General features: G+C 31.5%; 1 protein-coding gene across 2 annotated transcripts in view; it reads left to right on the forward strand.

Annotated features, from left to right (window-relative positions):
* Window positions 1-13,321, forward strand: part of LOC126887702 (DNA topoisomerase 2-binding protein 1) — a 254,947-nt gene that overhangs the window by 47,477 nt on the left and 194,149 nt on the right. For both annotated transcript variants that reach the window (XM_050655370.1, XM_050655371.1), the window contains exons 6-7: window positions 1,955-2,241; window positions 4,692-4,774. In XM_050655370.1, the coding sequence (XP_050511327.1) occupies window positions 1,955-2,241; window positions 4,692-4,774 (370 nt within the window). The remainder of the gene's footprint in view (window positions 1-1,954; window positions 2,242-4,691; window positions 4,775-13,321) is intronic.

Here is a 13,321-nt window from a genome sequence, read left to right on the forward strand (position 1 = left end):
ACAAACTTTAGTGTAAGGGAACACTGGAACAGGGGAAGCTTTAATTGTGGAACGTGATAAACGTGTAATCCTGACAAGTTTATGATTGTGAAAACTAGCAGGTTGTTTTTAAGTTTATTCAATACCCATCATTATAATACGTGAAAAAATGTTTGTCCGACACATAGAACATGTCAAATGACAGGAATTATGGTGATAACTAGATAGATTTGAAGTACCTTCAAAAAGTTTTAGAAGGTCTTCCCATCATATAAAACTGGTACACTTTTTTCCCAATGTAAACCTGTGTTCAGACTGGACACAATGGTTCGTGAATAACTTCGTTGTTGCCATCACAGATTACGGAATTGCACTAAATCTAAATAAAAAATAACGTTCAAAAATGTATAAAGTTTTTAGATACAGTCGGAAAAATGAAAGATTACCCATGAACGATCATATGGTGGTTGGGGTACATAGTTACCCCCGATGATGGGGTTGATTAAGTTCAACACTATTTACCAGACATATATTTATTTGCCAACACTAGATATGCCAGTAACGAGTTGGTGAACAAAAGTCTTTATTCTAACTACATTGAGGATTAAAGAATGAATGATGAATAATGAATGATCTCTGCTTTACTTTCTCCGTATCTATAAATAAATCGTAATTGTTGACCATGAAATACTAATAGTACAAAATTGCTGACTCCGTTGTTTTTCAAAACGAGTGGTCTACATTGCCGAAGCAATGTCACCTACTTTACGAAATCAAAACAATGCATGTAAATAATATTTGTTTGAGACTTTTAAGAATTAAATCGATATGGATTACTCTTATTTTTTGAATGCTAATATAAATCCTGTACAATCACATCTATCACTTATTTTGTATTTGCTGTCTTTTTCTATAACAAACGTTTGTTATTTATAGAAAAAGACAGCAAATACAAAATAAGTGATTGATGTGATCGTCCATGGGTAATCTTTCATTTTTCCGACTGTATGTATTATTTTTATCATTAACAACAAAAAACCGTAGCTAATAAATTTAATAACCACAGAGAAGGTTGAGTTAATGTCCGAAAAGGTTTGAAGGATCTTTAAACAACTCAATACATATTTGTGCTACACTTTACGAGAAACCCATCAAACCTCTCTATTTGAAATTAAATGTATAATAATTTAAAGCCATGTCTAGATTTATTATCTATCATTATTTTTGAATTGAAATATTTTCATAAATTATAATAAAACACGAAAGAATGTATGGGTATATACTTAATTGAGTTGATGGAAAATTACAAACTTCATAGGAGAATTTTTTATGTTCCATGTTTAAATAAATGGAACTGACTGATCGAGAATTCTTGATATTGTTTTAGTTTTTAGTATATTAAAAAATTGCGGTCTGTCGCACTGACTTTTAGCTGCTTTTAGCTGGTTTGATATATTTTCGTTGAACTGGCAACGTTGAACTAGAAATTAGAGTGACATTGTGTAACAAGATCAACTTACACAACTTGAAAAACATTATTTTCGGTTATCAGAGTTGTACCAGTTTTTATGACGCGAAGTGTACTAAAAATTGTATGGTTAAATATATAAAAAGTTTAAATTATGCTACAACCTATTTTGTTACAGTCAATTAAGATAGAGAGATACTGTCTTGTTAAAAAAATATTTATCTCGTAAACAAATTACTTTAAGCCGAATGTATTATACATTTTTGAAATCAGCACAAAAAGGAGAATCCCAATATAAAATAAAAAGGGGGGAAGTAATTTTAAAAAAATAAGGGATGATACCGGGGATGAGAGAGTACCTTTCCCAGCAAGCTTAAATATGTCATATTCGCTCCCTCTTCAAATATTATTTGCTTGTTTTTGCGTTTTTCCTAAAACTCAGTGGTTCAAAAGTTATTTAAGGTGGATAGTTTTAGGTGAAAAGCATTGTATAAAGATTTTTTTTAGTGTGAAGAGTGAAAAATACAAAGCCGCCCGTCAGTGTGAACATATAAAATGCGTAAATGTAAACTGGGTTACAGACAGTGTTGCCAAAGGGTATGCACTTTCTCATGATTTATATAAAGTTCAGAAAATAACTTCGACACCTACCAAAAGAGATAAATACGTCAATCCTGAATTTTCGGTTTTAAGTGCTATAGGAGGATTTAATACCTCTTCGAGAACTCATATTGAAGAAACACTTAGTATGACATCATCAGATGGAGAAAGAGTTTCAAATAATAAAAGAAAAGGTATGTAGTATAGATTAATTGTGAACTTCTTTCAGCTTCTCCTCAATATCGTAATTCTTCAATGCCTGTTAATAACAACTATTCTCTTATCTATGGCTTCCATTTTTTCCTGTCCCCATATAGGTTTTTCTTTTTTTATCGATTTTCTTCTTTTCTGTCTGACTTCGTGTATATGTTTCCCTTTTATCTTTTATTATCTTATCATATACGCATTTTATAATTGGCAGTAAGTATTCCTATATTTCTAAGCCTCTGCCTAAGTCCCAAATTATCTTTCTGTCGAATCCATCAAAAGCCGCTCTAAGGCTATAAATGCCAATGTTCTCGATGCATTGTTAAATAACTACGCCTGGTTGCACCAACAAATCTTAAGCTCCAGCTCAGCTTATAGATAGGGCCGCTCTAAGTCTCACTTATGTTGCACCATAATTTTCGATTCTTATCAATTCAATCCATTGTAGCAAGCTAAAAATTGATCTAAGACTCAATAGTGCAACGCGTATGTTTCGTAAGCTAACCTTAAGGCACTTCTTAAGCTTAAGATCTGTTGGTGCAACCAGGCATTAACCCATTAGCGCCTAAGTTTTTTTTTATTTGAAAATCTTTATTTTAGGGTTAATTAGATGAAAATATTAATAATTTAATAAAAAAAAAACAAGTTTTTCGGATTCATGTCTTTTAAAAAAATATATATGGTGTTACCATATGGTAACGCTGGACGCTTAAGGAATTTTTAGTATTGTTGAAATCAAAATTTTTTATTTTTTTTTTAATATTTATTTGAGAATATTTCCATCGTCTGGTGTGGTTTCCTATAAAACCATTAACACACAAACCAACGTTGCATTTTTGGCACATTGTTCGTCCAGATGTTGTACATTCGTCACCAGCACATCGCCTTCTACTGCTTGGTGTAACGAAATGGTCGAAGCAAGTTCTGTCTATGTAGACTAGGTCTTCCTGTATATAAGGGAGGACTTCCATATCTTGCGAGAAGAACTTGGGCCAATTCTCTCCTAACTCCTAAATGATAGCAAGGATATATCTTTTTTTATTTTTTTTTTATATAAATGTCATGAATTATGGACTGCAACATTCAACAACCATGTTACAATTGGCCATCAGTACCATTTTTTTTTCTGCGAATTGTTACTCGGTAGGTTGAAACACCTCGATCCATCAAGTCGGTACCCCCATATTTTTATTGTATTCAGCAATACAGTGAGGCCGACTTACTTGAATGTGGCGTTTTTCTTCACGAGAAAATCTTCTTACCGTGCCCAATGCTGAACCACTGCAACTCGTAGATGCCATTGTAACAACAGAGTTGTCTTTCCATCGCACCAGTAACACTATCGCTTCTGCTAACGAAAATCCACGACTGAAAAAAAAATAAGATTATGACTCCGTAAGCGCCCACCGCCACCATATGGTAACAGCGCACTTTGACTATTCCTACCAAATTCGCTACATTTAAATGCCGATAAAATAAAACAATTTATAATAAGTTGGGGTATAATAAACGCAGTTTTTTTAAATATGCAAATATAGTTACTAGAAGACTATCAAAAATTGCTTACGCAAAACGGACGTCCATCTTTTTCTATAAATTTAAACCACACTGTCATATGATTATCTCTCGACGGTTGACAGACGACTAAAATACGAATCCGTTACGTTTTATGGGTGCCTGAAGTATTCCTAGAAAAGATAGTTTTCAAAATATGTGGCTGACTAGTTCCATGGGCATACCGCAGAATTTGTAAAAATCGTGTGTTTTACGTTACCATATAGTAACGCTGGGCGCTAATGGGTTGAACTATATTTCTTAATATTGTTCGGAAGCTATTTCTTTGTGGCATCTTATGTAATTTACTATTTTATTTAGGAAATACGCCACAATTTAAGCTTGAAATTATTTTATATTTGACCTTTCGACTTCCACTTCGGAAATCATTATTAAAATACAAAACATTATTTATTAATGTTTATAATAGGGGAGGCCTATGTTCAACTTTGGATGCAGAAGACTGGATGATGATGATGATAATTAAATAATAATTGATATAATTTTTAATTAATAAATAATAATTTTTTGTATTTTGATAACGATTTCCAATGGAAGTCGAAACGTCAAAAATAGATTCATTTCAAACTTAAATTGTGGCTTATTTCCCAAATAAAATAGTAAATTGAACTATATTCCTTCTCCTTTCCCATACATTTCACCTGTTCTGGGTCCAAATTGGCTTTTTTAATTTTTAAATTTATTAAATCTTTTTAAAATCTTCGGTATTTATTTCTTCATCTTCTCTCTCATTTTGATATCCGTTATTTAGTTTGTTATTTTTTTTTAATAAAAAAAATATTTATTAAGTTAAAAAATATTTTCGTTATTTTTTTTATTTATTTATTAAATTGTTAACAAAAATTATTTTTGTTATTTCTAGCTAAAGATAATTTAGACGAATTAATTGAAAGCTTGGATATTAAGAAAGCTAAAAAATCAGGAGAGTATTTAGATGGATGTTCGGTAAGTATTTTATAGGCCTAGATTTATGTTATATGTTTAATATTAGTTAAGTATTTGGGACAAAAAGATTACATTAAATCCTTAGACAATGATTTGTGAACCTTAATTTGTACATTAACAGTAAAATTCTCCTATTAGTGATCCCATGGTTAATCACTAGGAAAAACCAGGAAAAACACTTCATGATGCTATCCAGACATGATGAGTATTTGGTCTTAGGTACATTTAGTTTACTCTCAATATTAACACCAAAATTTTTCATGATTTTTCGTCAAAAAGAATAATAAGATATCTGTTTGGCCTCAGAAGAACTACACATTACAGAAGTTACTTCAGAGATCACGGAATTTTAATCCTTCCATCTTTATACAGGGTGAGTCACCACTAACGGGACGGAAGATTACAGCGAAATGATAAAAGATTTGAAAATTTTTTTAAATTAATAGTTTGTAAGTTGATCAAAGCTACATTTTAAAATTATTTTGAAATATACAGGGTGTCCCAATAAATGGCGGCGTATCAAAGTTATATTTTTTCTTATGGAACACTCTATATTTTATAGCATTTTTTAATTGTCCGCAAAAAAAAAGGTATAGTTTCATAAGGCTTCCCTATACCTATGTACAGTGTTCTGAGTTATGTTGACTTTTCTTAAAATGTAGAGTTTAAAAAAAATGCTTATTCTGAAGTTATTTAAGAAATTATAAAAAAATTGCTTTCACATCTAAATAGTTGGATATTTGTTGAATATATTCCATGATTGATTATACATTTATTTACAGGGTGTTTACAATTTACAGTTTCATTATTGGATCATTAAATGTGTCATATGTTGCTTATTTTAAATGGAACACCATGTATATTAGTAAATAATTATACTAAACAAATTTACCTCTTTCGAATGGTATATGGATGTCCTATACCTAGGTCTCATTTTTGCTTAATTTACAATTATTTAAATTCTTAATCTGTAAATCCATTTTAAAACCAAAGAAGCAGTTAATGTCATTGTATCGCATTGTAATTTCATGACAGTACGGTCTGGTAATTATCTTATAATTAATGTATTCCATGATTGATTATTACCCATTTATTTACAGGGTGTTCAAAATTTACAGTTTCATTATTGGATTATTCAATTTGTCATATGATGCTTATTTTAAATAGAACACCGTATATTAATAAATTATTATACTAAACACATGTTCCTCTTTCGAATGGTATATGAATTTTCTATAACTAGGAGTCATAGTTTTTGCGTAATTTACAATTTTCTTAAACGGTAAATCGATTTTAAAAATATTTATTTTAGAGTCACTCTCGAATTTTAAACCCATTCTCTTGGCATCGTTGGTATAAACGAGTGTAGTTGTAAATAAAATGTATACTTTTAGTTGCTGATTTGTAAAATAAAGTTTTTCGTTATTGAAAATAATTAAATACATAACGAAACAAAGAATTTTATTAAAACAAATACATAAATAATATAAAATGAACCACAAATTACTATAAGTAAAAAATTATCAGTTATGTAATATGTAGATGTTCAAAATGTTTGCTTTCTTGTGCAATACAACAAGCGATTTTTATCTTCAAATTATTTGCTTACATCGTTTAACATAGATGGTGTTATAGGCGCAAAAGAGTTCGAAATTCTTAATTGCATATCATCTGGAGTAATAGGAAGTGCAGCATAATATACAATATTTTTAATAAAACCCCATTTAAAAAATCCATCTTTGTCAATCCTGGCGACCTAGGTGGCTTTCGTAGATAGCATGATTGTTCATTTTACCAGATCGTACTGTAATAAAATGACAATGTCATCCAATGACATTAATTAACTACATCTTTTGTTTTAAAATCGATTTACCGATTAAGAATTTAAATAATTGCAAATTACACAAAAACTATGAGACCTAGGTACAGGACATCCATACAACATTCGAAAGAGGTAAATCTGTTTAGTATAATTATTTATTAATATGCATGGTGTTCCATTTAAAATAAGGATAATATGACATATATTGAGTAATTCAATAATGAAACTGTAAATTTTAAACACTCTGTAAATAAATGTACCATTCAACCAGTATCCAGCTATTTAAATGTAAAAGTAATTTTTTTATAATTTCTTAAATAACTTGAGAATAAGCCTTCTTTTAAAACTTTAAATTTTAATAAAAGTCAACATAACTCCGAACACTCTCTACATAGGTATAGGGAAGCCTTATGAAACTATACCTTACTTTTTGCGGACAATTAAAAAATGCCATAAAATACAGGGTGTTCCATAATAAAAAATATGACTTTGATACGTCGTCATTTGTTGGGACACCCTGTATATTTCAAAATAATTTTAAAATGTAGCTTTTATCAACTTACAAACTATTCATTTAAAAATTTTTACAAATCTTTTACCATTTCGCTGTAATCTTCCGTCCCGTTAGTGGTGACTTACCCTGTATATTCTAAAAACGGTTTGTTTAATTCGTAAACACCTGCATGTCTTTCCAGCAAGGTCTAATCATATCTACTCCATCAGAACTTCAACCTTTGATATTTATTTACCGATCCCGTCCACTGAGTTAGTAAAGAAATTTATATTATATTCGGCAAAAAAACTATACAACTATCTCCCATTACAACTTAAATCTGCAACATATTTCCTAAAGTTCCGTAAAATGACAAAAGCCTATCTATCTAAATGACCATATTATTCGATAGAAGAATTTCTTAATGAATAACTAAGAAAATTGGGTTTCATATGCAGCAGTTTAAACTGATTAGTTCCTAATGTTGTATTTTATTTGTTGTATGTTCAATTTGAAATTTATATAAATTTTGCAATATATTGTTTTTGTTTTTGCTTTACTGTAATACTCTGATAATACTGTATATTGACGATTTATCTAATTTTAGTAAATCGTATTTGTTACTGTATTTTTTGACTGTATGTAAGCTTTTTCCATAAAATTGTAAAATTTTCAGTGACAATAAAGCATATTTCTATTCTATTCTATGATATGCTATGGGATCACTAGCAGGATAATTTTACTGTCATCATTGCACGTGGTTATCTTTTTAAAGACAAATCACATGCTACGATTTTTTTGATGAAGTTAAAGTTAATTTCATTATTTATAATAGAATGAACTATCCTCCAATAAAGTCGTCCCAGGAAATCAACTCATAAATATTGATATCATTTTAAACTTTTTTTTAATCTACCGGGTGGACCAAAAATCTGTTAACCCTTTTGTATATTAATAAAAGCAAAAATAACTGAAGTAAAAAAACATTTATTGTTTATTGTAAATAAGTAGGTACACAGAAGTGCATGTCATTTTATGTTCAAAATCTAAACCACCTTCATCAATACATATTTGGCAACGTTTATACACAGTAAAACAAGTCTTTCTACAGACTTCCAAGTTGGCATGGATAACTTCAAATTGGCAAAAACTTTAAGTACTCCCCACAAGGTAAAATCACAGGGCGTCAAATCTGGCGAACGCGCGGGCCATTCAATGGTGACTCTTTTTCCCTATCCAATCACTAAACTGGTCATTTAGAAACTCATGAACTTGCAATCCGTAATGAGGCGGTGCACCATCTTGCTGAAAATATCGAATACCTTGTATCTGTGGATTATTTGCAAGGCCCTTCACAGAGCATGATATATTTTCTTGAAGACGCCGCAAACTTGTGTGTGACTTTTTTTGATAGCGTTAACTGACTTTTGGTCACCCGTGTTGAGCTGCCCCCCCCCCCACTTGCAAAAATCAAAAAACAAATAGCCCTGATTTATGAGCTATTTATGAGCTCTCATATTCCGCAAACTAAAAATTTTGAGCTCGTTCCACTCAGCAGGAATTTGATACTTTAGTGGGGGGGGCTGACTCAGCCCCCCCCCACCACTCAAAAATAGGAATATTGAATCGGTTTTTGCGGCAGAATTACGAGCTATTTATGAGCTCTTGAAATTATATAGTTTAGATTTTTGAGCTCATCCCCTTCACCCCCAAACAACCCTTTAATTGATTTAACTTAAGAGAAAAATGCTGAGAAAACCTAAAATATATAGTATTGCAGATATAATTCCTATAACTTATATACTCTAAGAATAAACTATTAAATCACGTACATTTCGATTATTGAGCTACAACCCCTTCGCAAGAAAACCACCCTATCTTCCCGGCTTAAGAGAAAGTTGTACTTAAAATGCATTAAACTAATTATTTGGCGACTATATATCATTGAATTATTTATAAGCTTCCAAATTACGCGCATTTAGATCAGTAAATTTCAATTTATTTCGTATAGTGCAGTCACTGAAGGTAAAAATCAACGATTACCTTCAATTTCGGTGAACCTTCATCGATTTTCACGAAAATTGGTCAGTGGTTAGAGGATACGTCAAGAAACAAAGGTACCACCTTGCGCCTTTACCCTGAGGGTGGATACCGCCCCCTCTCGGGGGTGAAAATTATTTTATTAAAAATAACTGCACAAATCAATAAAAGAACAAATTAAAAGCAAAATTTATTATTTAAAGTTAATAAAATAAGTCAATACTTTTAAAGTTATTAAAGATCAAAGATTTTAATTATTCGTGAAAAAAATTCATGTTATGAAGCGGTTTCGTAAATCACTGAAAAACTGTAAGTTTTTACAAAAAAGTTAATAGTAGTTTAATTCGTATACCTTATATTCTAAGAATAAACTCTTAAATCACGCGCCTTTCGATTATAGAGCTACAACCCCTTCGCAAGAAAACCATCCCATATTCCCGGCTTAAGAGAGAGTTGTACTTAAAATAATTTCAATTAATTATTTGGCGACTACATATTGTTTAATAATTTATGAGCTTGCAAAATATACGCATCTCAATTATTGAATTGCCATTTTCTTTCTATAGTGCAGTCACTGAAGGTAAAAATCAACTATGACCTTCGATTTCGGTAAATCTCCATTCATTTTCACGAATTAACAATAACAACTTGGGGTTTTAACCTGGGGTATATGTCACCCCTTCTCGGGGGTGAAAATTACTTTATTAAAAATAACCCCACAAATCGAGAGAGGGACAAATTGTAAGCAAAATTTGTTATATAATGTGATTAAAATAAATCAATATTTTTTGAGTTATTAAGATCAAATATTTTAATTTTTGTGAAAGAAAATGCATGCTTTAAAGCGATTTTTCATAAATAACTCAAAAACTCTTAAGTTTTTACAAAAAACTGTTCATCAATAAAATTGAAGCTAATAAAAAATATAATAAATTGATTACTTGAAAAACCCTTTAATGTTAATTTAAAGTAAGTTATTGGTAATTAAATGTATAATTTTTTCTGCGACTTTTCAAATCTAAGGATTCAAGCTTAAATAACGGGAAAGATATACATTTTATAACACTTAGGTACTAAATACTTGTCAAAGTACTTAGAAATACCTATCAAAAATGAGCAATTTCATTCAATTTTTTTATTCAAATTTTCGTGAAAATGAATGCAGATTTACCGAAATCGAAGGTCATAGTTGATTTTTACCTTCAGTGACTGCACTATAGAAAAAAAATGGCAATTCAATAATTGAGATGCGTATATTTTGCGAGCTCATAAATTATTAAACGATATCTAGGCGACAAATAATTAATTTAAATTATTTTAAGTACAACTCTCTCTTAAGCCGGGAATATGGTATGGTTTTCTGCGAAGGGGTTGTAGCTCAATAATCGAAAGGCGCGTGATTTAAGAGTTTATTCTTAGAATATAAGCTATACGAATAAAACTACTAATAACTTTTTTGTAAAAACTTACAGTTTTTCAGTGATTTACGAAAAACCGCTTCAAAACATGGATTTTTTTCACGAATAATTAAAAATTTTTATCTTTAATAACTTAATAAGTATTGACTTATTTTAATAACTTTATATAATAAATTTTGCTTATAATTTGTTCTTTTATAGATTTGTGCAGTTATTTTTTTACAAAATAATTTTTCACCCCCAGGGTATCCACCCCCAGTATCCACCCTCAGGGTAAAGGCGCAAGGTGGTACCATGTCACCTTTGTTTCTTGAGGTATCCTCTAACCACTGACCAATTTTCGTAAAAATCGATGAAGGTTCACCGAAATTGAAGATAATCGTTGATTTTTACTTTCAGTGACTGCACTATATAAAATAAATTGCAATTTACTGATTTAAATGCGCGTAATTTGAAAGCTTATAAATTATTAAATGAATGTAGTCGCCAAATAATTAATTTAATGCATTTTAAGTACAACTTTCTCTTAAGCCGGGAAGATAGGGTGGTTTTCTTGCGAAGGGGTTGTAGCTCAATAATCGAAATGCACGTGATTTAATAGTTTATTCTTAGAGTATATACGCTATAGGAATTAAATCCGCAATACGATATATTTTAAGTTTTCTCAGCATTTTTCTCTTAAGTTAAATCAATTAAAGGGTTGTTTGGGGGTGAAGGGGATGAGCTCAAAAATCGAAACTATATAATTTCAAGAGCTCATAAATAGCTCGTAATTCTGTTACAAAAACCGATTCAATATTCCTATTTTTAAGTAGTGGGGGGGCTGACTCAGCCGCCCCCCCCCCCCCACTAAAGTATTAAATTCCTGCTCAGTGGAACGAGCTCAAAATTTTTAGTTTGCGGAATATGAGAGCTCATAAATAGCTCATAAATCAGGACTATTAGTTTTTTAATTTTTGCAAGTGGGGGGGGGGGGGGCAGCTCAACACGGGTCTTTTGGTCCACCTGTTATAATAGGTCTGAATTGTCATTATGAAATGAGTCAGATAAAATTAAATTATTGCAAGAATTTTTTACCAAATAACAAAAACAAAATTTAACAATTTAACAATAACAATTTAATTTATTAATTTATTGTCGAAAAAAGGCAAAATAAGGAACCAAGACCTGAGGAAAAGAACAGATATCACTGATGTCGTAGAATGTATAGTCAAGCTGAAATGGAATCGGGCAGGTCTTATAGCGAGACTAAAAGACTCAAGATGGACCAGAAAACTAATTGACTGGCGCCCAAGTGAAGACGAACGCAGCAGAGGATGACCACCAACACGCTGGATGGACGACATTAAACGAATATCCAAGAAATAGCAACATAAACGCTCCTGGAGAGTGGCGAAAAATGGGAGAGGCCATGTCCAGCAGTGGACGGAAGAGGTTGCATAATGATGATGATGATTGTGGGAATAAAAGGTTATTCTCAACATCGTCCAATAGCTTCCAGTAAGCGTAAGTTTGCCATTTGTGGTAAACTGACGGTTTATATTGATTGCATTATCTCCTGTAATAGACCGGGAGATATTATACAGAAGTTCAGCCACGATTTTCTCAGTCCTGCCTTTCGCAATACTGGAAGGGTAGACGAAGTACTTACAATCTGTGGAAACATCCACAAATTTCCTGTGACAAATTTTCTGTAAAAACTTGATTTTCCCAAAAAATAAAAATAGGGTTTTGCGATGAATTTCTGAGTCCTGCCATATCCGTAGAATGACAAGATACTATCGATTTTATGAAGAAATTTTTTTGGACAGGAGAGTTGTAAACGGGCTAACGGATTATATATGTATACAAACATGTAAGGAAAATAATGAAATTTTCATGATTTTCTGGGTCCTGCCAAGTAAATAAATTAAACATATTTATTTCAAAATGTTCAAAAAAAATATTGGCATGACGTCTCCTAATGTTTAAGTATACTTATCGCTTGGAAAATTCTGCGGAAAATTTTCACCCTGATTCCGTGATTTTCTGAGTCCTGCCTTTAAAAAGTTTTAATACTCAAATGCAATCAATACTTTTTCGGTACTCGGCAGGAAGGTTAAACAGTTCTAGTAAGACGGCAGGGCCTCGATTTTTGACTATTCGCTTCGTTATCGAACGTATTCGCTTCGTATCTGTTTAGTATACGGAGTCCTAGATTTGTAATCGTGAAAAATTCCACGATGTTCTGAGTCATGCCATTTTGCATATGTTTCAAGAATCTTAATATAAGTCTATCTACAAAGAGGCAGGATGGTTTTATAGTTATTTCGTATACAGGGTGGGGCATTAGTGTGACAAAGTCCAATTACTCGTTTGTCGTAAGAGATACGAAAAAAAGTTATTTAGGTAAAACGTGGGGCAAAGATAGGATCATAATTTAAAAATATTTTCTAATATACAGGGCTACCCGTATTGACAGGGCGACACAAACTTATGTTTTTTAAATTGAACACCCTGTATATAATTTTAAGATTCCTAAGATCATTTTAAGACAATTTAACACAATTCACGTAATCCAAAAATGTTTTCTAAGGTAGCTAGAGCTCTTTGAAGATGGCGCCTTGTAATTAGTTTTTGAAGTTATACTTCTTTAGGCGCGATTGAGATTGAGGGTGAATTCATATTGATCTGCGCGCATGCGCACACCGACAGTTTGGTATTAGTCTTTATACAGGCTCTGATTGGGTGTTGAAATGATCTGTCAATAATTATTCGATATGGAGGTTATCGGT

The sequence above is a fragment of the Diabrotica virgifera genome, chromosome 7 (genome assembly GCF_917563875.1).
Source record: "Diabrotica virgifera virgifera chromosome 7, PGI_DIABVI_V3a".
Classification (NCBI taxonomy): Eukaryota; Metazoa; Arthropoda; class Insecta; order Coleoptera; family Chrysomelidae; genus Diabrotica; species Diabrotica virgifera.